Here is a 25,972-nt window from a genome sequence, read left to right as displayed (position 1 = left end):
GATCAAATTTTCATTTCTTCTCAGATATGACACTGACTAATGTGTGGGAAATAAACTAAAAGGAAGTAACGTCAGGAAAATAATTTAGGTTAACGTAGTTATTCAGCAGGGGAAGATAATGGCTTTTTGTAAAAAAAGTGGCATTGGGCAGAGAAAAGTAGTATTACTGGCTTAATTATGAAGTGAACAGATAAGATTTACTAATTGACTAAGGGGGTAGGAAGTGAAAAAGAGAGAGGTGTTGAAAATTTTGCCAAGTTTTGGAACTGTCCAAATACATAGTGGTAACATTAATTGACAAAGAAAAAAAGTATTGGGGGAAGCTGTTAAGTTTGAGAAAACTGAAGGATACCCAAAGGATTGTATAGATCTAGGAGTAGTCAGTGAAGTAAAAGGAAGGGAAGTGATGGTCCAAGGAGAGTACCTTGACTGAAGAAACATAAGAGTCTGTGGCAAACCTTAGGAAACATTCACATTTAATACACCACAAAAAGAAACACCAGTCTAGGAAAGAGAACAGAAGAGGGCAGAGGTGGTAGAAAAATAATAATTATAACATAAATAGCTAATATTTACTGAAAAGTTATATATGCCAGAGAGTGTGCTAAGCATTTTATTAATCATCACCACCATTAGAGGAGGAAGGTACTATCTTTATCTCTAATGTGTAAGTCAGACAATGGATGTTTTGGAAGTGCAAATTCCTTACCCAGGGCCTCCCAGATAGTAAATGATGCAACTAAGATTTGGGCCCTATTCAACCTCACTTCAGGACCTGAGTTATTAATTAGCATTCTATATAAGAGAGTGAGTTGTCACAGAAGCCAAAGGGCTTTGAATTGTTTTTGTTTTGTTTCCCCAAGAAAGTGGCAGTGGCTAACTATGTCAACTTTTGCCAATAAGCCATGTAAAACAGACCTATAGACTTGCCCACTGATAAGACTTAGTGGGGGCACATAAAACATAAGGGTACCCACAGCTACAGCTGCGATGAGGGGTCCCTCACACAAATCTGTGTGATTTTTGAATCTGGATTCTTCTATCTTCTCTAGAGAAGCAAATTAGACACTAAGTGGTGCAGTATACATGGTTACACTGTCTATACTCCTTGAAAAAATTTTTAAGAACTGCTAAGCAGATTTTTGCCTCAGAGTATCTGTAAGATCAAGCCAGGGTAACCAGATTCTGTAGTTCTATAGAACGTTATTAAAAATCAATTGTCATGTACCCCAGGCTATTGCTATTTCTTATGATTTTTTAAAATTCCCTTGGTTCTAAGCACACTAAATATGTATGAGGCTCCACGTTTCCAAATGACTAATTTTTAGAGATTCTTCAGAATGCTCATATGGATTTAACAGGTTCCTTCTGGGTTTAATCATCTTTCATTAAAAGCTTCATAGTTCTTTAGTGAAACTCCAAGAAATCACTAAACCAAATAAATTATGATTATGTCAAAATATATAATCCTATAAGTTAGGGTTATGTTATGCATGAAGAATATATGGAGATGCCATGGCATCAGTTTCCAAAAAAAAATTGAAGACAAGAATTATGCACTGAGATAAGTAGGGGGTGCTTTTGTGAGTTACTAAGGAAGATACCCAGGACCACTTCTGGGTTTGGTACAGTTTGACAAATTTCCTGGTTTACAGTTGATTCCAGGATATTTTAGACAATGAAGTAGAGAAATGATGCTGCTGATTAGGGGAAAAGGCAGAGTGGGCCTTGAGAGCAAATGAAAGGTCATATATTTTGGACAAAGTAGACCAAATAAACCTAAAGGATGATAAGTTCTGAGGCAGATGTTCAAACTCAGAAATGATATGTAAGGCTCTCACTTAGGAATTTGAGAGACTGTTCTATGTTATAATACTGTAGTAGAAAAAGTCTACTCAACATTCTCCATGATGTACTTATTTCACATTGGATGCCCGTATCAAAACATCTCATGTACTCCATAAATATATACACCTACCATGTACCCACAAAAATTTTAAAAAATAAATAAATAAGTATGCTCACATTAAGGAAGAAATGATTTTAATTCAAGGCATGCTAAATTAATAATTTCTTTTTCTAATCTTCAGTGATAAAAGCTGAGAAACAATAGTGGTATTATCAAGCCATAAAATCATAAAAGTAAATATGGAATTTATTAACCTACAAAGTACTAACATTAGAGACACCATAAAGAATGGACCATGTCTTCAGAAAGAAAAGATGAGCACTGCTTTGTACAGTCAGGGGTAAATTTGGGAACCATTTCTATAAAGGATGAGGAAACAAAAGTTATTCAACAACATATGGCTAGATCCATGGATGTTTACTCCATAAGAGGCTATTAAAATAAATCATCAAGGAGTTGTTACACACATAAACTTTGGGGGTCTATAAAAACAAAGGTTATAACTGCAGTGATACTACCAGAGAGAGAAAACAAAGATGTGGAAATGTTAAATCTGCCAAGTGTTGAGTTTTAAATATCCTATTAAGTATACATACAAATTTGTAAGCATTTGAACTTTGACTCTAAACCTACAAAAAATTCACCATATAAAATGCTTTTTAAAAATGTTATTAAAATCAACTTTGATGGCTGAATCTATTTTCAGAATGTTTTTCTTCATGAATATACATTGCTATTATCATGAACATGTATATATTTTGCTTGTAGATGATAAGGACTTTATGACACTTTATAGGCACTAGCTAATCTGAATGTAATATACACTATCAATTTTGATAATAGTAGAAAAAATAATCTGATTTGATTCCAAGCATGTGGGATAAAGTCAACACTAAGAAAATGTAATTCATTGATCACAATTTGTTTCAGTTTGTAAGGTAATAGCTGTTAACATTTCACAGTACTCAATTATAATAAACCCAACCAAGGTATTACAAATACTATATACACATAAAATACTAACATAATCCTAATAGCCAATGCACAGTATTTTTCCTAAAACATTATGTATTCCGGTCTGCAGCTTAATTGTACTTATTCTAATTTATTGAGTAAAATTATATTAAATATTCAATGAAAAGTAAAACCATATTCCTTTTTTACTTATAGAGAGCTTTCATATGAAATGAAACTGTAAAATTTGGTGAGATTTTAGAACAAAAAGGGAATATATTATTGGTATCAAAACACTGAAGGTTATTGAATATACAACAGTTAAAAGAAATTCTGGAAAGTAAAATAATACAAATAAAAATACCTTAATTAAATATCAGTGCTCTAAAATATAACTAGAGTGTTTAAAGGGTCATATTGCCCATATCACTTGCTGTAAGAGACTTCCTCCTTAACACTCGAGTCAGGCCACAAACGAGCCTAATTTTATAATCCCACAGGCATCAGACATGCACTCATTTAAAAACCAAAGCATAGAAAGTGAGGTGAGTAACATCCAATGTGGAACAGTTATGAGTTTTATTCCTTTGTATCCTAAGAAGAAATCAGTAAACTGACAGACTGCCTTTGTCTTCATAATTCCCAATGCTCAATCAGGTGGCCCCAGAGAACACTCTCAGTTAGTGGAATAGAAGCTTGGATTTAAGACCTACTTTATATATTCAACAAACAGTCTCAGATAGAAATACCCTCCCTGTCTGGAGCTAGTCCTCATTTTAGATTGGGAGAAATGGCAATCTTGCAACCCCACATGCCATTGAATCAGGACACTGAAGGGATAAGCAATCCTATGCTTATTGTATGCTATCAATTTAAAGTGTATATGAATATACACACACAGACACACACACACACACACACACACACACACACACATCCTTATGTAAACTCTTAGGCCACAGTAAGAATCCCTGGAAATAATTAAATCTGGAAAAGAGAGAAGTATTTATTCTTTCAAAAAAGAATTAGTAAAAGCCTTCTGGGGAGTTTGACATTAATTTAAAGTTGAATATGATTGAGAAAGAAGACAAATATTTATTAAGCATCTATGATGAGCCAAGTAACATACCACAGTTCAAAGTATGTACATAATTCATCATCATACATTTTATCAGCACCCGTTTATAAATGAGGAATCTCAAGTTCGAAATCCTTAAAAATACTTGCCCTAGATCACACAACTAATAAGGCGCTGTGCTCTAATTCTGTCTCTGAACTATGTAACTTCTCTGACACTATCCTGCCTCCTATCCTGAGGGATTTCACCATTTTCTGACTGTATTAATCAGGATCATAAGGAGGAAGGTTCATTTTTCTTGGATTGTTTCCTATCAGTCTTTTACAGTAATACTATTAAGGACCTTTGGTTTTGAGCTATTTGAAACGATAGACCTTTTTTCAGTTAAATTAGGTAATCTATTACACAAGGTATACATTTCAAATAATACCAACTCTTCTAAAAGTATAAGTAAATATGACAGGAAGGATTTACCTGGAGCTTTGCCATGGTTAGTGATAGTAATCTCTTTAGAATATACTTTACTATTGGCAACCAGTGTGCCAAAATTAACTACTGATTCAATTTCCAATTGACAGGATGGAATCAACCTAGGGAGGAGAAAAGAAGGCCACATAATTAATTTAACAATCATAACAGCCTGATAGCTAAATATGTAGGGGAATATAGATGGACACTTAAGCCCTTAAAAGACATTTCAGTTTATTTACAGGTCTACTGGCGGCATGTTTGTCAATAAAAGGAATTATGAAATAAAGATATGAAAACAAGGTAATGGGTTACATTTTTAACAAAGAACTTTATGCATCTAAGTGCATGGTATGTCATCCCAAATAAATAGTTTGAATGTCTCCAAATCTTATGAAATAAAAGAATGCAGTGATGCTGTAACATATCATTTAGGGTCTAAAACAAGATGTAAGTACAAGATGTAAGTACTTACAAAATGTAAGTACAATTTATTTTCCATATGTATTTCTTAAAAATTCACTGTAGCATATTTGTAGCATGTGTTCCTACAAGTTTTTAAAAATCCATTATCATCTTATATACAAACCTCATAAGGTTACATACATTTTCTATTTGGCTAGACATTCGTGATTAAAAAGTACCCCTAAGTATATTATCATACTTTGGATATAGGAAAAGGTCTTAAGAATAATTTCTTGGGAATCTCCACACTTCGCACAGAGAGAGAGAGAGGGGGAGAGAGAAAAAGAGAGACAGAGTCTACTTCAGTGTTAAGATTTTGGTAATATATAATGATTTCTCTGCGTCTCCTGTTAGTTTCTCTTCCTCTTGTAAAAAAATCTTGAAATCTTGTTTTGGCTTCATACATACCACAGCATATAAAGACAGTTGACCTCTGAGGACAACAGAGTATCTAGTCAGCTATCAGAGGAAGTGCCTATCTAAGGACAATAGTTAAACGTTAGACCTAAAACCATAAAAACCCTAGAAGAAAACCTAGGCATTACCATTCAGGACATAGGCATGGGCAAGGACTTCATGTCTAAAACACCAAAAGCAATGGCAACAAAAGACAAAATTGACAAATGGGATCTAATTAAACTCAAGAGCTTCTGCACAGCAGAAGAAACTACCATCAGAGTGAACAGGCAACCTACAGAATGGGAGAAAATTTTCGCAACCTACTCATCTGACAAAGGGCTAATATCCAGAATCTACAATGAACTCAAACAAATTTACAAGAAAAAAACAAACAACCCCATTAAAAAGTGGGTGAAGGATATGAACAGACACTTCTCAAAAGAAGACATTTATGCAGCCAAAAAACACATGAAAAAATGCTCACCATCACTGGCGATCAGAGAAATGCAAATCAAAACCACAATGAGATACCATCTCACACCAGTTAGAATGGCGATCATTAAAAAGTCAGGAAACAACAGGTGCTGGAGAGGATGTGGAGAAATAGGAACACTTTTACACTGTTGGTGGGACTGTAAACTAGTTCAGCCATTGTGGAAGTCAGTGTGGTGATTCCTCAGGGATCTAGAATTAGAAATGCCATTTGACCCAGCCATCCCATTACTGGGTATATACCCAAAGGACTATAAATCATGCTGCTATAAAGACACATGCACACGTATGTTTATTGCGGCACTATTCACAATAGCAAAGACTTGGAACCAACCCAAATGTCCAACAATGATAGACTGGATTAAGAAAATGTGGCACTTATACACCATGGAATACTATGCAGCCATAAAAAATGATGAGTTCATGTCCTTTGTAGGGACATGGATGAAATTGGAAATCATCATTCTCAGTAAACTATCGCAAGAACAAAAAACCAAACACTGCATATTCTCACTCATAGGTGGGAATTGAACAATGAGAACACATGGACACAGGAAGGGGAACATCACACTCTGGGGACTGTTGTGGAGTGGGGGGAGGGGGGAGGGATAGCTTTAGGAGATATACCTAATGCTAAATGACGAGTTAATGGGTGCAGCACACCAGCGTGGCACATGTATACATATGTAACTAACCTGCACATTGTGCACATGTACCCTTAAACTTAAAGTATAATAATAATAAAATTAAATTAAATTTTAAAAAATAAGGACAATAGTATAAGGAATCTCTAGACAAGAAGAGAATGGCAAACACAACAAGGCTAAGTACAAGTGGTCATTAAACTCAGGGATGCCCTAATAGGTAAACAATACCTTCCAATGGTATAAAGGCATCTTCTCATTTTACTATCTCATTAGGTATATTTGCTGATACAAATAGAACAAAGAGGTCTATGCATATTTTGTTTTCTCAGCCCATTTTTCACAATTCCTCTCCCATTTATTTATACAAAAGGAGAAATAGATGTCATCTTTTCTTAATTTAATGGTGATGCATTGCTTTGGAGTGGAAACATCTCTGGGACACGAAACTAAGGGACAATTGAAAATATTGGTGTTGATATTGATAAAGTGAGTGACCAAAATTACTAGGTAACAAATCCATTTACATAAATGTGTTTATCCAGTTTCCTTTCATCAACATTAAAAGAGGGGAATACAACTGACGTAGCTGACACATTGTTAAAAATAACACTTGATAAACAACTGCTGTAATTTTACCCTATAACTTTACAGAGTTGAAAAAATTGAGAGACATTACTACAATAAAATCCTTTCATTCCAATCTACTCATTATGGAGACAACTTCTCTCAGCATCCATATCAAAAAATTTTAAATAGGGATAAAATGCATGTGGGATTCACATAAGCAATAAGTAGCTATCATCCATAAACATGCTAACTAAATAAAAGTTTAAAATGCTCCATTCATCTGATTATAAATATTTCCAGTAATACTTTGCTTTTCTGTTGAAAAAAAAAACTCATCAAACTTAGTTTGATATATGGAGTTTAAATCAATTTGTATTAATAATATCATTTATAAGAATTATTAAAAATATGCATGGATTTATGACTATAGCAAGTATATTTAAACACATAGCTGTTTATTTGATGCACACACATAGGTTCATATGTACATATACATATATAGACATAAACTATAGACAAATTGCCTATGCACTTTATTCCTGGTGATCATGAAAAAAACTTCTAAGCATAAAAATGTAATACATTAGGATGTGATGCTGTGGTGAAAAATGGAATGGAGCTACAAATTTAAGAGGAAAAGAAAAGAGGTAATTTTTTCACCTGCTAACATATTATTGATATTTTCATTCTATTGGATACATTTTAAAAAGGCATATAAGTATTTTATTTTTAAATCGTAACACTTACTATATATAAGCCATTACCTCTTTACAAGTGTTCAAACTAATGATGAAAATCGTAGATATTTTTAAATATAAAAGAAGGTCATAGTTTTGGGAGACACATAAAAAAAAAGCTCTGAAAATCACTAATTATATCATCTACCAACTAGGGCACTTTGGAAGTCCAGGCTGATGTACGAAAATGTAGAAATCAAACATGTAGTTTCTGTTTTCTTTCTTCTTTTTTCAGGGTTCACTCCATAACAAATAGAAGGTTCATTACATGTCTGATCCATATACAGAAACTCTGAAGTAAAAATAAATGTGCTCACTCCAACACAGTTTTTTTAATCACATTCCAGTCATGCCATTAGGGAGTAGTTCAGATCCAGTTGGACTAACTTCATTCACAAAACATTCACTGAGTATATACAATTTAGATTATAGAAAAAAATAAAACTCCCCTGGACCTCAAGAATTTTACAATCTAATGGAGAGAAACAAACAAATACAAACTTCTGGTCCAGAAAAAAATAGCATAAACCTATTTTTTCCTGTTCCTTCTACTAAACACAACTATAAACCCTGAAAATGGTACACGAGGCAAGCAAAAGAGAATGATGAAAGGTGGTGAAAAGGAGAACTGGCTGATTTAGAACTCTGGGACTGGAGGAACAATAGCAGCAGGGTGTCTTACAATTCCCCAACCAACAGAGAAAGGCCACGCAGACCCAGTATTCTTTGCCCGCTGACCTAGTTAGAATCATTCTTTTTCTGGATCAAACAGGAGCCCCCCTGAACACACCAGGTGAGCCAGACAATGCCAGCCTGGGGATCAATTAAGAAGTATACCAATCATAAGTGACAAGGGGAAGCACTCTCCTTCTACTCCAGGCCTGAGATCCTGCAGAAGAGGAGTTCTCTTTCTCAGGAGTTTTCTGTCCAAAGACACCAAGGTAGTTTGAGGAAACCAGGAAAAAAAAAAAAAAAACAGCAATTGCAAGCAGCTATATCTGAAAAGCCTCTTTGTCACTGCTGGCTCAAACCTTTCCTTTTTCACTCAGGGACACTGGAAAGGTAAGCGGGACTTGCAAGAGATCTAGATACAGCAACTGGCCCAGTACAACAAACTTCTTTGCCCCATAAGTCAGATTTTTCTATCTGCTCAGAAGACCTGGGCAGCCAGGGGGGTACTTGTATAGCGTTCTCACCACATTTCTCCTCTATCAAGAGACATGTGGCAGCCAGGCCTGGGAAAAAAAAATGCCTCCACTCCTTCAGGAAGCACCAGCAGAAGACAGTGGGAGCGGTAGTGATAACATATAAATAAAATGGATCAAAATAATACCACAAACATACTGAAAACTAAATTGTCATCACAACCACAGCATAAAAAATAGGCTAAGAAAAACATGCTGAACATAAATGGGGTGTGTGCCTGTTAAAATAACAGATTTAAATAAGACCCAGAGTCTCCTAACATAACAGAAAAAAAAATTTAGCATTCAATCAAAAATCACCTGTCATATCACGAACCAAAAAAATAACGATTTTGATGAGAGCAGACAATCAACAGATGTCAACCAGATGAACCTCAGGTTGAAATTATCTAGCAAGGATTTTAAAGCAACTGCCAAAAAAAAAAAATGCTGCAACAAGCAATTTCAAGTTTTTTTGAAACTAATGAATAAATAGAAAATCTCAGCAAATAAATACAAGTTATAAAAAAGAATCAAATGGAAATTATAGAATTGAATAATACAACAACCAAACTAAAAACATAGTGATGAACACAATACCAGGATGGAGATAACAGAAGATAAAATGAGTGAAATGGAAGCTCGATTAATAGAATTCACCCAGACTTGACAAAGACTGAGAGAGAAAGAGAAAAAAATGAGCAAAGTCTCAGAGGCCTGTGGGACAATAACAAATGATCCAATATTTGCATCGTTAAAGTCTCAGAAGAAGAGAAGAAAGAGAATGGGGCTGAAATAATAGTTAAATGCAAATAATGGCTAAAACTTCCAAAACTTGGCAACAGACACTGACATACAAATTCAAAAAAGCTGAGTGAACCCAAACCTGATAAACTCAAAGAAAATCATGTAAAGGCATATCATAATTGAACTTTCAAAAACAAAAGATAAAAAACAAAAATCATGAAATCAGCCAGAGAGAAAGAATGTGTTCCATATAGAGAAACACCAAATTAAATGAATGCACGTATCACATCTGACTCCATGGAGTCCGGAAGGAAGTGTCACAATATTTTTCAAGTACTGAAAGAAAAAGAAAACTGTCAACTGAAAACTCGATTTCTGTTAAAACAATGTTTGATAATGAAGGGGAAATACAGACATTAGACAAAGAAAAACTAAAAGAACTTGTCACTAGCAAACACCCCCTTAAAGATCACCTAAAAAAATTCTTCAAGTGGGCAGAGGAAGAAGGCTGAATAGAAGGCTCCACCTATCATCCCTCCTACAAGGACACCAATTTAACAACTATCTATATTTAAAAAAAAAGCAACTTCGTAAAAACCAAAAATCAGGTGAGCACTCACAGTACCTGGTTTAACTTCATATCACTGAAAGAGGCATTCAAGAGTGTAGGAAACACAGTTTTGAATCACCTCTGTCAACCCTCCCCAACCCCCAGCAGTAGCAGCATGGCATGGAGAGAGAATCTGTGCATTTGAGGGAGGAAGATCACAGCAATTGTGAGTCACTGCATTGAACTCACTGCTGCCCTGTCACAGCAGAAAGTAAAACAGGGGAACTAAGCTGATGCCTGCCCATGGAGGGAACATTTAAACCAGCACTAGCCAGAGAGGAATCACCTATCCCAGTGGTCACGACTTGAGTTCTAGCAAGCCTTGCCACCATGAGCTAACATGCTCTGGGACCATAGATTAACTTGAAAGGCAGTCTAGGCCACAAGGACTGCAACTTCTAGATGAGTTCTAGTGTTAAACTGGGGTCAAAGTCAGTGGACATGGGGAGACACACAACCTACTAAGACACCAGCTGGTGTGGCTAGGGGAGTGCTTGTGCCAACCCTTTCCCCAACCCCAGGCTGCATAGCTCATGGCTCCAAAAGAGACCCCTTCCTTCTACTTGAGGAGAGAAGAGGCAAGAATAAACAGGACTTTGTCTTGAATCTTGTATACCAGCTTAGCCACAGTAGGATAGAGCACCGGTCAGAGGCGTGAGGCCACCTTTCCAGGCCCTAGCTCACACATAACATTTCTAGACACACCCTGGGCCAGAAGGAAACCTATCGCCTTGAAGGGAAGGATCCAATCCTGGCAAGATTCATCACCTGCTGACTAAAGAGCCCTTGGGCCCTGAGTAACCTGCAGTGATACCTAAGTAGTGTGCCATGGGCCTTGGGTGACACTTGGAAACTTGCTGGCTTCAGGTGAGATTCAGCACATTCCCAGCTGTGGTGGCTACAGGGCAAGACTCCTTCCACCTGACATAAGTGGAGGGAAAAGTAAAAGGGTTGTATCTAGTACCTTAGGTATCAGCTTGGCCACAGAGGTATAGAACACCAAGCAGGCCTTTGGGGACCCTGATTCCAGGCCTTAACTCTTGGATGGCATTTCTGGACCTGCCCTGGGCCATAAGGGAGTTTACTGACCTGAAGGATGAGTCCCAGGCCAAATAACATTCACCACAAGCTGACTAAAGAGACCTTGGGCCTTAAGAGAACATCAGTAGTAAGCTTGGCAGTACTCCCTGTGGGCCAGTGGTGGTGGTGGCCATAGGGTGAGGCGCCTCTGCCTCTGGAAAGGGAAGGAAAGACTGGGAAGAACATTGTCTTGTGGTTTGAGTACCAGCTCAGCCACAGTACAATAGGTAGACTTCTAAGGTACCTTACCCCAGTCCCTTGTTCCTCGATGGTACCCCTGGACCCACCCAGAAAACTCTTCAGAACATTAGACTGAGCAAAGATTTCTTGAGTAGCACCCCACAAGCACAGGCAACCAAAGCAAAAATTGGCAAACAGGATCACATCAAGTAAAAAAGCTTGTGCACAGCAAAGAAAACAATCAACAAAGTGAAGAGACAACCCACAGTATGGGAAAAATATTTGCAAACTACACATCTGACAAAGGATTAATAACCAGAATATATAAGGACCTCAAACAACTCTCTAGGAAAAAATCAATAGTTAAATTTAAAAATGGGCAAAAAATTTGAATAGACATTTCTCAAAAGAAGACATACAAATGGCAAACAGTCACATGAAAAAGTGCTCAACATCACTGATCATCAGGGAAATGCAAATCAAAACTACAATGAGATATCATCTCACCCCAATTAAAATGTCTTTTATCCAAAGGTTAGGAAGTAACAAATGCTAGCAAGGATGTGGAGAAAAGGTAACCCTCATACGCTGTTGGTAGGAATGTAAGTTAGTACAACCACAAAGCAAAGGAGAACAGTTTGGAGGCTCCTCAAAAAACTATAAATAGAGCCACCATTAAGATCCAGCAATTCCACTGCTCAGTATATACCCAAAGAAAATAAATCAGTGTATTGAAGGGATATCTGCACTCTCCTGTTTATTGTAGCATTATTCACAGTAGCCAAGAATTGGAAGCAACCCAAGTGTCCATCAACAGATGAACTGATAAAGAAAATGTGCTACATATACACGATGAAGTACTATTTAGCCATAAAAAATGAGATCCAGTCATTTACAACAACATAGATGTAACTGGAGGTCATTATGTTAAGTGAAATAAGCCAGGCATAGAAAGACAAGCATTCTATTTCTCACTTATTTGTGTGATCTAAAAATTAAAGCAATTGAACTCATGAAGATAGAGAGTAGATGGATGGTTACCAGAGGCTAGGAAGGGTAATTAGGGGTGGGGAAGAAGGGGGAGGGTTAATGCGTGCAAAAATATAATTAGAAAGAATAAATAATAAGACCTAGTATTTACTATCACAACAAGATGACCACAGTAAAAATAATTTAATTGTACATTTTAAAATAACTAAAAGACTATAACTGAATTATTTGTAACACAGGGATAAATGCTTGAGGTGATGGATACCTCATTTATCTTGATATGATTATTAGTCATTGCATGCCTGTATCAAAATATCTCATGTAAACCTTAAATATATACACATACTATGCACCCATAAAAATTAAATATGGCCAGGCATGGCAGCTCACACCTGAATGCCAGCACTTTGGGAGGCCAAAGCGGGCAGATCACAAGGTCAAGAGACTGAGACCATCCTGGCCAACCTGGTGAAACCTCATCTCTACTAAAAATACAAATATTAGCTGGGCATGGTGGCACGTGCCTGTAATCCCAACTACTCAGGAGGCTGGGGCAGGAGAATCACTTGAACCCAGGAGGCAGAGGTTGCAGTGAGCCGAGATCACGCCACTGCACTCCAGCCTGATGACAGAGTGAGATGCGTCTCAAAAAAAATATATAATAAAGTTCTTCAGAAAGTCAGGAAATAATAAAAGAGAGAACCTTGGAGTATCAGAAAGAAAAAAATGGAGCAGGCTGAGCATGGTGGCTCACACCTGTAATCCCAGCATTTTGGGAGGCCAAGGTGGGAGGATTGCTTGAGCCCAAAAGTTTCAGACCAGCCTGCACAACATAGTGAAACCCCACCTCTACAAAAAATTAAAAGTGCGTGGTGGCGGGTGCTTGTAATCCCAGCTACTCAGGAGGCTGAGGCAGGAGAATCACTTGAACCTGGGAGGTGGGGGTTTCAGTGAGCCGAGATTGCGCCATTGCACTCCAGCCTGGGCGACAGAGGGAGACTCCATCTCAAAAAAAAAAAAGAAAGAAAGAAAGAAAAGAAAAGAAAAAAAGAAAGAAAGAAAGAAAAAATTAGCCAGGCTTGGTGGTGCATGTTTGTAGTCCAAGCAACTTGGGGGGCTGAGGTGGGAGGATCATTAGAGCCCAGAAGGTTGAGGTTGCAGTGAGCCATGTTGACACCACTGAACTCCAACCTGGGCAACAGAGGAAGACCCTGCCTCAAAAAAGAGAAAGGAGGGAAGCAAGGAAGGAAGAAAGGAAAGGAGGGAGGGAGGGAGAGGGGGAGGAGCAATGGAAATAGCAAAACACTAGCTACATACAATCAGCTATATTTTCCCTCATAAGTTTTATAAATTATATTTGATGATGAAAACAAGAATCATAACACCCTTAGATATTCAAGACAGTAATATTTAAAAGTAGGGAAAGAAAAAAAGACTCGAATGGAAATGAAGCTTCTACACTTCACTTAAAGTGACAAAATGTTTATGCCACTAGAATATTATATCATGTATGCATATTGAAGTATCCAGAAAAACCACTACAATAATTATGCAAAGAGATGCACACAAAACAGTATAAATAAATCAAGATGCAATCCTAAAATAACCTTCAATTAACCTACAGGAATGCAAAAATGAGAAACAGAAGTATGAGAAACAAAGAGAACAATGAGAAAACAAATAATAAACAAGCAGACAAATTATAGCATATACAAATTAACTTAAATATAAATAGCCTAGATACAACAATCAAAAGACAGAGGTCAAAAATATGGGGAAGAGAACCATTGCCCAACTATATGCTGCTGCTTAGAAAAAACTCAGTTTAAATTCAAGGCCATAGTAGGGTGAAAGTAAACGAATAGGAAAAAACATAGCATTCAAATTTTACTTAGAAAAAAAAGTGGAAAAAGCTACATTAATATCTACTGGAGGCTTCAGTGCAAGAAAATCACCATGCACAAAGAGGGATATTATATATAATAAAAGGATCAATCTACCAGAAAGGAATAACGATCATAAATATGTCCATAATAAACCTGTAGAAATTAACACACTTCTAAATAATCCAGGAGTCAAAGAGAACCTTTAAAAAAAATTAAATACATAGAACTGAGTCAAAATAAAAATATATAAAAATTTGTAGGACACAGCTAAAGCAGTGCTGAGGGTCATTTATAACATTACATGCTTACATTAGAAATGAGAAATTTTCTCAAACTCATTATCTAATTTCCAATATCAAAAACTAGAACAAGAGCAATATTAATTCAAATCAAACAGAAGAAAAGAAATAATAGAGAGCAGCAATCAACGGAATTTAAAATAAAATGAAAGTCAATGATAGAAAGCTGATTCTTTGGAAAAAAAATCAATAAAGTTGATAAACCACTAGCAATACTTTTAAAAAGGACAAAATACACACATGTTCGACATCAGAAATGAAAGAAAGGATATCACTACAGATGCAGCAGCTTATTATTTATTTAAAAATAATCAGAAAAAATTTCTAACAGCTCTAAAATAATAAATTTGACAACTTAGAATTGGAAGAATTCCATGGAAATGAGAAACTACAGTAACAACATAATAATATAGGCAGTATGAATAGCCCTATAAGCATCAAAAAACTAAATTCATAATTTAAAACGTTCTGAAAGAAAAATTTCCAGGCCAGACAGTTCCACTAGAGAATTCTACCATTTAAATAATTGCTATCAATATTAAATAAGCTCTTCTAGAATATAGAAGAGGGAGCATTTCCAAATTCATTTTATGAGGCTGGCACTATCCTGATAGCTAAACCATACAATGACAATTAAAAAAAGCAAACAAATCAATCAATCAATCAAACTATAAACCAATATCACTAATAAACTGGGACACAATAATCCCTAATAAAACATGAGCAAATCAAATTCCAGGATATATAAAAAGAATGATACATGATGACTAAAATGGATTTATTTCATGTATACAAGGGCAAGACTGATTCAACATTAAGAAATTAGCCAATGTAATCCATCATATCACTAAGTTATGGAAAAAAAATATGATCATGTAAATTGACACAGAAAATGCATCTGACAAAATTTAACACTCCTTTATAATAAAAACTCTTAGCAATTTAGAATAGTTGGGAATTACTTCAACTTGATAAAGGCCATCCAAAAATACTGACAGCTAAAATCGTCAGGAAAGGATGTCTCACTGTTTTTTTTCGTTTGTTTGTTTTGTTTTGTTTTTTTGAGACAGAGTCTCACTCTGTCACCCAGGCTGAAGTGCATTGGCATGATTTCAGCTCACTGCAACCTCCACCCCCCAGGCTCAGGTGATTCTCGTGCCTCAGCCTTCCAAGTAGCTGAGATTACAAGTGTGCACCACCACGCCCAGCTAATTTTTGTATTTCTAGTAGAGACGAGGTTTCTCCATGTTGGCCAGGCTGGTCTCGAACTCCTGGCCTCAAGTGATCCGCCTGCCTCAGCCTCCCGAGGTGCTGGGATTACAAGCGTAAGCCACCAAGCCCAGCTTCACCACTCTTACACAACATAATACTGAAAGTTATAGCCATGGAAATAAAGAAAGAAAAAAAGGTAAAAAGCATATGCTTTTGAATGGGAAAAAACACACAAACGAATTATCCCTGTCTACAGATGACACGATTATCTACATATAAGATGGCAAGGAATCTAAAAAACATACAAAAACCTCCTAAAAAGGGAGTTCAGCAAGGTCAGAGGATACAATGTCAACAAACAAAAATCAATCACTTCTCTGTATATAGCAACAAGAAATATGCAGTAACCAAAATTAAAAACACAATATTATTTGCAATCACTCCAAAGAAAATGAAATAGTTATACACTTAACAACACATGTAGAGAATCTCTGGGCTGAAAATTACAAAATAGTGATAAAAGAAATCAAAGAAGACCCAAATAAATGGAAAGACATAGCACATTCATGTTTGGGGAGAATTACTATAGTAAAGATGTCTATTTCCCTCAAATTGATCTATAAGCTAAGCTCAATTATTCTCAAAAGCCCAGCAAGTTATTTTTTTTTGGCAGGCTCAGAAAGATTATTCTAAAATTTACATGGAAAGGTAGAGATATTTTGATAACTAAACTAATGGTGACAAAGAAGAATAACACGTGAGGAATTATTCTACATGATATTAAGAATTACTATATAGCAAAGGTAATTAAGGTAGCATGATGTTGGCAAACGTATGGATACACAGATGAATGGAAAAAAATGCAGAACACAGAAATAGACCAATGCAGATTATGTTGAAGTGATTTTTTTCAAGGGTACACAATTCAATGGAGGAAAATAGCTTTTTCAACAAATTTGGTCAGAGCAATTGAACATCTATAGGCAATAATTAGAACCTCAATGTAAATCACACTTTATACAAAAATTAACTCAAAATATATCATAGACTTAAATGTAAAACTTTAAAAGTTAAAAATAGAAGAAAATCTTCAACCATTATGATCAAGGATTAGGCAAAGAGTTCTTAGACTTAACACTAAAAGCAGTACTAATTAAAGGAAAATTGATAAATTGGACATTATTGAACGTTTTAAAAAAAAACCCTTTTGTTCTACAAAATACCCGGTTAAAAGGATGAAAAGTCAAACCTCAAACTGGGAGAACATATTTGCAAGCCACATAACCATCAAAAGACTTGTATCCAGAATATACAAAGAAATTGTAAAACTCAATAATAAAGAGCAATGTAATCAGAAAATGAGAAAAACACATTAACAGAGATTTCACTAGAGAGGGTACTCAGATGGCAAAGAAGCACCTGAAAATATGTTGTCAACATCATTATTCATTGGGGAAATGCAAATTAAAACTATGGAGAGATTCCATTAAATATCTATCAGAATAGCTAAAATTTTTAAATAGTGATGAAAGCAAAAAATACTGGCAAAGATACCGTAAAAGTGGATTACTCATGTATCACTCTTTGAAATGTAAAATGGTACAGGCGCTCTGAAAAGCAATTTGGGATTTTCTGTTAAACAAAACATGTAATTACTATATGACCCTACAATTACACTCATGAGCATTTATCCCAGAAAAAATAAAAACTTATGCTCAGACAAAACTTGTACAAGAATATTAAAGCAGCTTATTTGTGATAGCTAAAAACTGGAATCTGTCCCTTTGTTCTTCAACAGGTCAATTGTTAAACAAATTGTGATATATATATATATACATATATATAAAATAGAATACTACTCAGCAATAAAAAGGAGCAAAATATTGATACATTCAACAACTTGGCTGAATCTCCTGCAAGATTTTGCTGCAAGAAATTTTGCTGCAAGAAAAAAACAGAAGGCTACATAGTGTGTGATTCAATTTATGTAATATATTTAAGATGACAAAAATTTGAGATGTAGAAGACAGATTAGCAGTATCCACCGTTTAGGGTTCGTGGGTGTGAGGCAGAAGGGAAGTAGATACAGTTGTAATAAAGCAACAGGAGGGACTTTCTTGTGGTATTGGAACTGTTCACTATCTTGACTGTGGTGGTGGATACAAGAACCTACACAGGTGATAAAATATGTGTAGAAATTAATAACACACATGCACACACACACACATACACACACACACACACCCCTTCCTTCAACCCTGTCCATCACACCAAAAGAAGGGCAGTGCTCTTCTTATATTGCAACCATGGTGAGAAACAGACTTCTGATGAGAGAGGGCATATACTCTGGAAACAAGAAAAAAATCTCTGTTTTCAAGGACAGAAGCATCTTCAACCTGTCTCTCCATACATACCACAAACAAGCAAATCTGAGTGCCAGTCATAGATATGTCAAAGTGCAGAATGCATACAAAATGGTTCTACTTAAACTGCAAAACACGAATTAAATATTTATACTGGGTTAATAGCTTTTTTTTTTCCTACCATGTGTCTACTGTTTGATTCCTATGCAAAAATGGGATGATGTGCTAAATCAGAACTTCTCAACAACACAAAGAAACAAAATAATTGAGGATCTAAGTTTAGTTTATAGAAATGAAAAAGAAAGGGGATTTTTTTTTTTTTGAGACAGGGTCTCACTTTGTCATCCAGGCTGGAGTGCAGTGGCGTGATCTCGGCTCGCTGTAGCCTCTACCTCTTGGGTTCAAGTGATCCTCTTGCCTCAACCCTACAAGTAGCTGGGACTACAGTCATGCGCCACCACTCCCAGGTTTTTTTTTCTTTTTTTTTGTATTTTTTGTAGAGGTGGGGTTTCACCATGTTGCCCAGGCTGGTCTCCAACTCCTGAGCTCAAGTGATCCACCCGCCTTGGCCTCCCAAAGTGCTACGTGCTAGGATTACAGGCATGAGCCACTGCACCCAGCCTGAATAGAAGGAAATTTTGTAAAAGGTATATATCTAATACCATGTAATCCGCAGAAAATATTCCAAATTAATTCTGTAGGTGGTGGGCAAATAGAGGCAAAAGAAAACACCTATGGAAACCACATTCTGCTGGGGAAAAGGAGAATCATACATGTATGTATATAAATAAAGAAACACTTTAAATTTTAACACTAACTTTGATAGATAAATTTATGATGAACAGAAATATACTTTTTAATATTAAAAAACAACAAATGAATCATCATTCATCCTGGTTAAATAAATAATTTGTAACAACCAAGTCAGTCACTTAGCTCTTTTTTATACTTACATCCATCCATATTTTTCAACCAGTCTCAGAAGAACAGCATTTTGATTTTTTTGACACCAAACATTTGCCTAATTTAAAATTTAGTGAAGTGAACCTGACAATACTTTAAAATTAAATTAAAATGTGAATACAAGTTTGCAAAAATTCAATTATTAATACATTCAATTGTTGAATGTCGTTTTTTTAATAAAAATAACAGAGAATGAGGTTTCATTTCTTACAAACACTACTATTTTCTAAAAATGTGTCCTTTAAGTTCAACTGTCAGGAAACTATGTCAGAAAAAATACAAAATATTACTTTGACCCTCATTTTTATTTAAAGAGTATTCAAAATGTCAGCATGAACTATGAAGATTACATACCCAATTAGAGGAATTTCTGTTGTTTTATTTTCTATTGAAATAAGTAGTCGGTCAAAAGTGTCTTCGTCTTTATCAGGATGATATTCCACCATAGCTGTCATCTGAAGGCCAGAAGCAAGTTCTTTATCCAGACTGGTCAACATCAGTTTGAACTTCAGTGGGAGAAAGAGAGTCAAATTATACATCTTAACTCCTTATAAAAAAAAAATACCATGGCTGGGCACAATGGCTCATGCCTGTAATCCCAGCACTTTGGGAGGTGGAGGCCAGCGAATCATGAGGTCAGGAGATCGAGACCATCCTGGCCAACATGGTGAAACCCCTTCTCTACTAAAATACAAAAAACTAGCCGGGCGTGGTGGTGTGCAGCTGTAGTCCCAGCTACTCAGGAGGCTGAGGCAGGGGAACTGTTTGAACCCAGAAGGTGGAGATTGCAGTGAGCCGAGGTCGTGCCATTGTACCCCAGCCTGGGTGACAGAGCAAGACTCGGTCTCAAAAAATAAATAAATAAATAACGTTAGCAACTATAGTTAGGAGTGTTATATTATTATCAAAATACAGGCTCTATTCCTGCCCTAATGCCAAAGACTTTCTAATTTTAATTTTATTTTTAATTGACAAATAATTGTATATATTCGTTGACTACAATATGATGTACTAATACAGGTATACATTGTGGAATGAGCAAATCAGGCTAATTAACATATCCATCACATCACTTATTTATTTGTACTGGGAACATTTAAAATCCATTCTTTTAGCAATTTTGAGATATACATTATTATTTTTTTTTTGAGATGGAGTCTCACTCTGTTGCCCAGGCTGGAGTGCAGTGGCGTGATCTCTGCTCACTGCAAGCTCCGCCCCCTGGGGTTCACGCCATTCCCCTGCCTCAGCCTCCCGAGTAGCTGGGACTACAGGCACCCGCCACCACGCCCAGCTAATTTTTTGTAATTTTTTAGTAGAGATGGGGTTTCACTGTGTTAGCCAGGATGGTCTCGATCTCCTGACCTCATGATCCACCTGTCTCGGCCTCCCAAAGTGCTGGGATTACAGGCGTGAGCCACGGTGCCCAGCCATACAACACTTTATTATTAACTATAGTCACCTTGCTGTACAATAGATCACCGGAACTCATTCTTCCTGTTTAACTGAAACTTTGTACCCTTTGACCAACATTTTTCCTTTCTCTGCCCACCCCAACCCTCAGCCTTTGGTAACCACCTTTCTACTCTCTACTTCTACGAGTCTGAATTTTTATATTTCACATGTAAGTGAGAGCAAGTGATATTTGTCTTATGTACCTAAAGGCAAAGACTTAATGCTCATGTTTATACCTATCTGATTCTAAATATTTAAGATATGCTTTCAAGAGTACACAACTTGAATCTGACAATGCAGGTAGCTAAGAAACATATAAATGCCGATGGACTACTTTAAAAATATAAGATACTTATAGAACTAACGTGGCTTCTATTCTAAGAAGCTTAAAATCTGAATACAGAAAAAAGGAAGAACAACCTAATAAAAATGTTGCTCAATCATATACATACATAATATATACCCACATGCACGTATGTGTGTATATGTGCACATATACACATGTGTGCACATATACACACATGTGTGCACATATACACATGTGTGCACATATACACATGTGTGCGCATATACACACGTGTGCACATATACACACATGTGCACATATATACACGTGTGCACATATATACATATATGTGCACATATACACACATATGTGCACATGTATACACATATGTGTGCACATGTATACACATATGTGTGCATGTGTACATATATGTGCATATACACATATGTGTACACATATACACATATATGTGTATACATATACATATATACGTATATATGTACATATATGTACATATATACGTATATATGTACATATATATACACACACATATATATATACACACTTTTTTTTTTCAGACGGATTCTCGTTCTGTCGCCAGGCTGCAGTGCAGTGGTGCAATCTCAGCTCACTGCAACCTCCACCTCCCAGGTTCAAGCAATTCTCCTGCCTCAGCCTCCTGAGTAGCTGGGACTACAGGTGTGCACCATCATGCCCAGCTAATTTCTGTATTTTTAATAGAGACGGGGTTTCACCATGTTGGCCAGGATGGTCTCAATCTCTTGAACTCGTGATCTGCCCGCCTCGGCCTCCCAAAGTGCTGGGAATCACAGGCATGGGCCGTCGTGCCCGGCCCTCATATGTATATTTTATATGCTTTATCCATGGGAATTTGAGCTTCATAACTTGGAGGAAAAATAAAAGAAGAATACAACAAAGAGGATAAAAACACTTTTGTTCTAGTAAGACGTTTGCTAGATGCCAGGAAAAATATAAAGGGAGAAAAAAGAGAAATAATATCTATTATGCATTTATAATGTGTCAAGCATTTTACATGTATTATCTTATGTAAATACACTTCTACAGTCCTGTGAGGCTGATACTAAGGCTCTCAGTATATAGATGAGGGAACTGGGACATGTAAAGTATAATTAACGTCTGAAGTCACTCAGGAAGTGAAGACTCAAAAACATATCTATCTGACTCTAAATCATAAGCACTTCCTCCCCTTCAACTAGAAAGAGTCCCTCTCCTGAATACATAATCTCTTTAAGGAAGCAGACTACAAACCCCTGGAAAATTAAATATAAGCCAGGGACTAGTTAAGCACCATATGAGTGATAGAGACATAAGTGTCAAGAAAATCCATGAGAGGACATGATTATTGTGGGCTAGAAAGGAGTGTACCTGGCCTAGTCTTAGAGAATGGATATTAAAGGTGGAGAAGAAGCGAGGAAGGTGCTCATTATAGGTGTAAAAATATCTCAGACACAAGCAGAAACAAGAATAAGCAAAATAGTCTCTCAGAAAGCAGATAATAAGCCAGCTTCCCTGGGCAAGATTCCTCAATCAGAAACAATGGAGGTTATGTTGAAAATGATTATTCAGGGATTCTAATGTGAGGCTGAGTCTAAATAGTGCTTTGCAGCAATTAAGGATATAGAGAAGTGGAGTGATTTGGAAGTAACACTGATCTGGGAGCTTCATGCTTTCAGCAAACAATGCTGATACCTCCTAACTACCACATTCGAACTCTCAACCCTCCTGCAATTTATAGAACAGAAGGAAAACAAGGGATACAATATTTTCCACATAAGCCTTTGGGTGTTGGAAGTCCACATATCAGGTTTGACTATCTTCCTGTAAGTAAGCTATAGTTTCAAGAAGGAAAACCAATACTTCAGAACCATGTGCTTTTGGTCAAACTGCATGTTGTTGAGCACTCTTAGTGAGATGCAAATGTGTGCAAGGCACCATCCCTACTCTTAGCAGTTTATGAGCTGAAAATGGAGGCAGTACTAACATTTAGCAAGAGGCATAGGGACACAAATTCAAACTATAAGGAATGTCTGTAAATGAAAATGGTATCCAGTAAGACAGAAATAATTTGGGGATAAAATAATAACAGACTTCTTAGAGAAAATGAGAACTCACATTGACCTTAAAAGATGGATGGGATTTGGAAAGGGATGATTTTTGCAGATGACAGGGTATGAAAATGTGGGTGAGAAGAAAAAGAAGTCTGAGTCATAAGGGAGAGGGGGCAGGTATGAGTAAGGCTGGTCTGACCAGACCAGAGGCCACACAAGCCATAAAAACACTCTTAGATGGATAGTGTTCGTGAGATTGAAGGATGTTATTGAAAATCAGTAATAGTACTATCAATTATATTTTCTTTGAAGATAAAGTATGTGTCTTCTTATTTTTCTACCAGCAATCTATGACACATAGTGGGTATTCAATACATAGGGTCAATGCAGGTTCTTGAGTCTGGGTGAGAAACAAGCACTGCTGTATGTTAGAGGAATCATTTTCTGAGTAATTATAATAGTGATGATGACAATGACCTTTCCACAGCACCTTGTTTTTACTTTTTCTTATCCCCCACCCCCACAAGATGCACTTTTCACTATTTATCTAATTCCCTTTATGAAGGATCAGGAGTGCATTTCATAGCCTTGCAACAAAGGAAAATTCACACTGATATTGGCTTCTAACTACTAAGCATATCTAGATGTTCTCTTGTCAATGTCAAGACTTGTGGAATGAATTGTTTTCCATTATATCCTAGATATAAACTGAAATAAAACCAATTATAATATTTTTCTTGTTACTGCACAGAAACCATCCATACAAGTGTCCCCTGAATATCCATAAAATAGTGGTTGTCCACATCCAAACATTACCACCAGCTTGTTTCAAAAGAAAGTATTTTCAGCTACACATGTAATTGTTCAATAAATACGTGCTAAGGTAGTGAAATAACACAGGCTTTCCCTAATTTTACAGTGTCTGGAGTAAGCAAGTACTTTTTGATTTAAAGAGGAGTTAATAGTCTCTTGAGATATACTTTTTAATAAAAATATTTAAATATGAAAATCATTAAAACCTGATTCCATTTATATGAAAGCCAAAGAGAAGCCAAACTAATCTACCATGTTAGAAATCAGAATAGTGCTCAGTTCCACAGGGTGATTACTCCAGGTACTGTAAGGAAGAAGCACTGGGGATCTTCTGGGGTGGTGAACATATTCTATTATTTGATCCAGGTGGTAGCTAATGGAGATTATCTATCTAGCTATCTATCCACACACACACATATTTATTTTTTTGTAAATTCATCAAACTTTACTTTTGAGATCTGTGCACTTTAGTAAGTAAATAATACATCGATTTTTTTAACAGAGCAAAAATTAGAACATGGAAGTCCTTTTTCTCATTGCTCTTCTAATCATTAACATAGGTTTTTCTACATATATACAAAGAAATATATGTAAATTTAATCTAAAATTACGGACATCTTTTTTTTCTGCACATATAGTCCAGCTGTATTCAACACTACTTTTTATTAGGAATATCTCTTGAAGTTTTCAGTTATTTATTGCTTACATTTCAAAAATTCTTATCGCATTTCCTATATCAAAAATTTGCCTGAGAAAATGTGATCATACTGAACTAATAACCATCCATTCACACACATGATGTAAAATAACACAGTGAGATACAGAGGAAATTCTGCCCACTTTAAATTAGAAGATAGAAACACCCTCTCAGAACATTAACTTTCTTGATGGTTAGATCTGTACTAAAACCCCCTCATTAGTTTCTAAGTTCTATGAGGGCAGGGCTGTGTCCATTCTGTATTCCTCATGTCTATTACCTGTTATATAGTAGGTGCTTAACAAATGTTTGTTAAAATATGAAATAATGAACCTTTCCACTAATCCTACAGTTCCTGGAGTTATCAGGCACTTTATGATTCAAAGGGCAGTTAATAGAGAATTTTGTTCTCGTAATTCTTAAGGCAACAGCAAAATCATAAAACCAAGTTGCACAGATTTTGGGATTGTTAACAAGTTTCTAAACCCAGGTTGAAGAAATGGGGAGGCTCTAGGTCAGCTTTTCTCCACCCTGCCCTCCCCATCTCCTAATCCTAAACAAAACAGAAAACAAAAAGAAAAAAAAAAGAGCACACACACAGAAACCTGTCACTGTTTCCCGGGAAGCCCAATCCTCCCTCCATCCCGGCAGGAGCCAGATGACTACTCCCTGGGGCAAAGAGAGACGCCGTGTGAGGAGGCGCTCTCACAAGGTCCCGCTCCCAGCACCCCTTAGTGTGTCACCTGTGGCTTGACGGGCTCCTTAAATCGGATTTTCTGGTTCCAGCGGCAAAGATTATGCACAGTAATCGGGAGGCGGTACACCCTCCCGGCCATCGTGTCCAGGAACTTCACCACAGCCGGGATCACCCGCAGCTGCATGTCTCTCCCCGAGCTATCCATATCCCGGGGGACGAGGGAACCCCTTTGGATGCTCATGGCGAGGGAACCTCTGTGGACGTTTATGGTGAGGGAACCCCTTTGGGTGTTCATGGCTGCCCTCTCGGTAGCCAGAAAACAGATGTGGATCCGTCCGGCCAAGGATTAGCGTCGACGACCGTCGCTAGGCAACCATCAGACGCCAAGCGCTAGTTTCAAGCCCTGCTCTCATTGGCGCCTCCCAACCCGCGCGAGTTGCTAAAGCGAATAGAATAAGCCTCAGGTCACAGGTGTTACCAGAGTAACTGAAAAACACGCTGTGGCAGCCCAAACGTCAGAGGCACCTCACTTTGCCATGGCCTGGCACGGTATTAAAATCACAGAGGCTTAGTGGGCATTTTCCTGGACCTCTCGTAAGACAAAGTTTAAAGTACCATGCATTTTAAAGAAATCTGCCCACAGATGCACTGTAAACTGGCCTTATAATTCAATTAAAATTTAAATTTACAAAGAAAAAAAAGAT

At 36.7% G+C, this 25,972-nt stretch overlaps 1 protein-coding gene across 1 annotated transcript in view; it reads right to left on the bottom strand.

The window, feature by feature from the left end:
* Nucleotides 1–25,685, bottom strand: part of CFAP47 (cilia and flagella associated protein 47) — a 463,486-nt gene extending 437,801 nt beyond the window's left edge. The window contains exons 1-3 of the mRNA XM_054677051.2: nucleotides 25,315–25,685; nucleotides 19,585–19,736; nucleotides 4,416–4,531 (exon numbers count right to left, since the gene is read on the bottom strand). Of these exons, the coding sequence (XP_054533026.1) occupies nucleotides 4,416–4,531; nucleotides 19,585–19,736; nucleotides 25,315–25,563 (517 nt within the window). The 5' untranslated portion in view covers nucleotides 25,564–25,685. The remainder of the gene's footprint in view (nucleotides 1–4,415; nucleotides 4,532–19,584; nucleotides 19,737–25,314) is intronic.
* Between the last annotated feature and the right edge of the window lie 287 nt (nucleotides 25,686–25,972).

Source organism: Pan troglodytes, chromosome X, assembly GCF_028858775.2.
Source record: "Pan troglodytes isolate AG18354 chromosome X, NHGRI_mPanTro3-v2.0_pri, whole genome shotgun sequence".
Taxonomy (NCBI): domain Eukaryota; kingdom Metazoa; phylum Chordata; class Mammalia; order Primates; family Hominidae; genus Pan; species Pan troglodytes.
The sequence above is the reverse complement of the archived record's forward strand: the minus strand, read 5'-3'. Positions and strand labels throughout refer to the sequence as shown.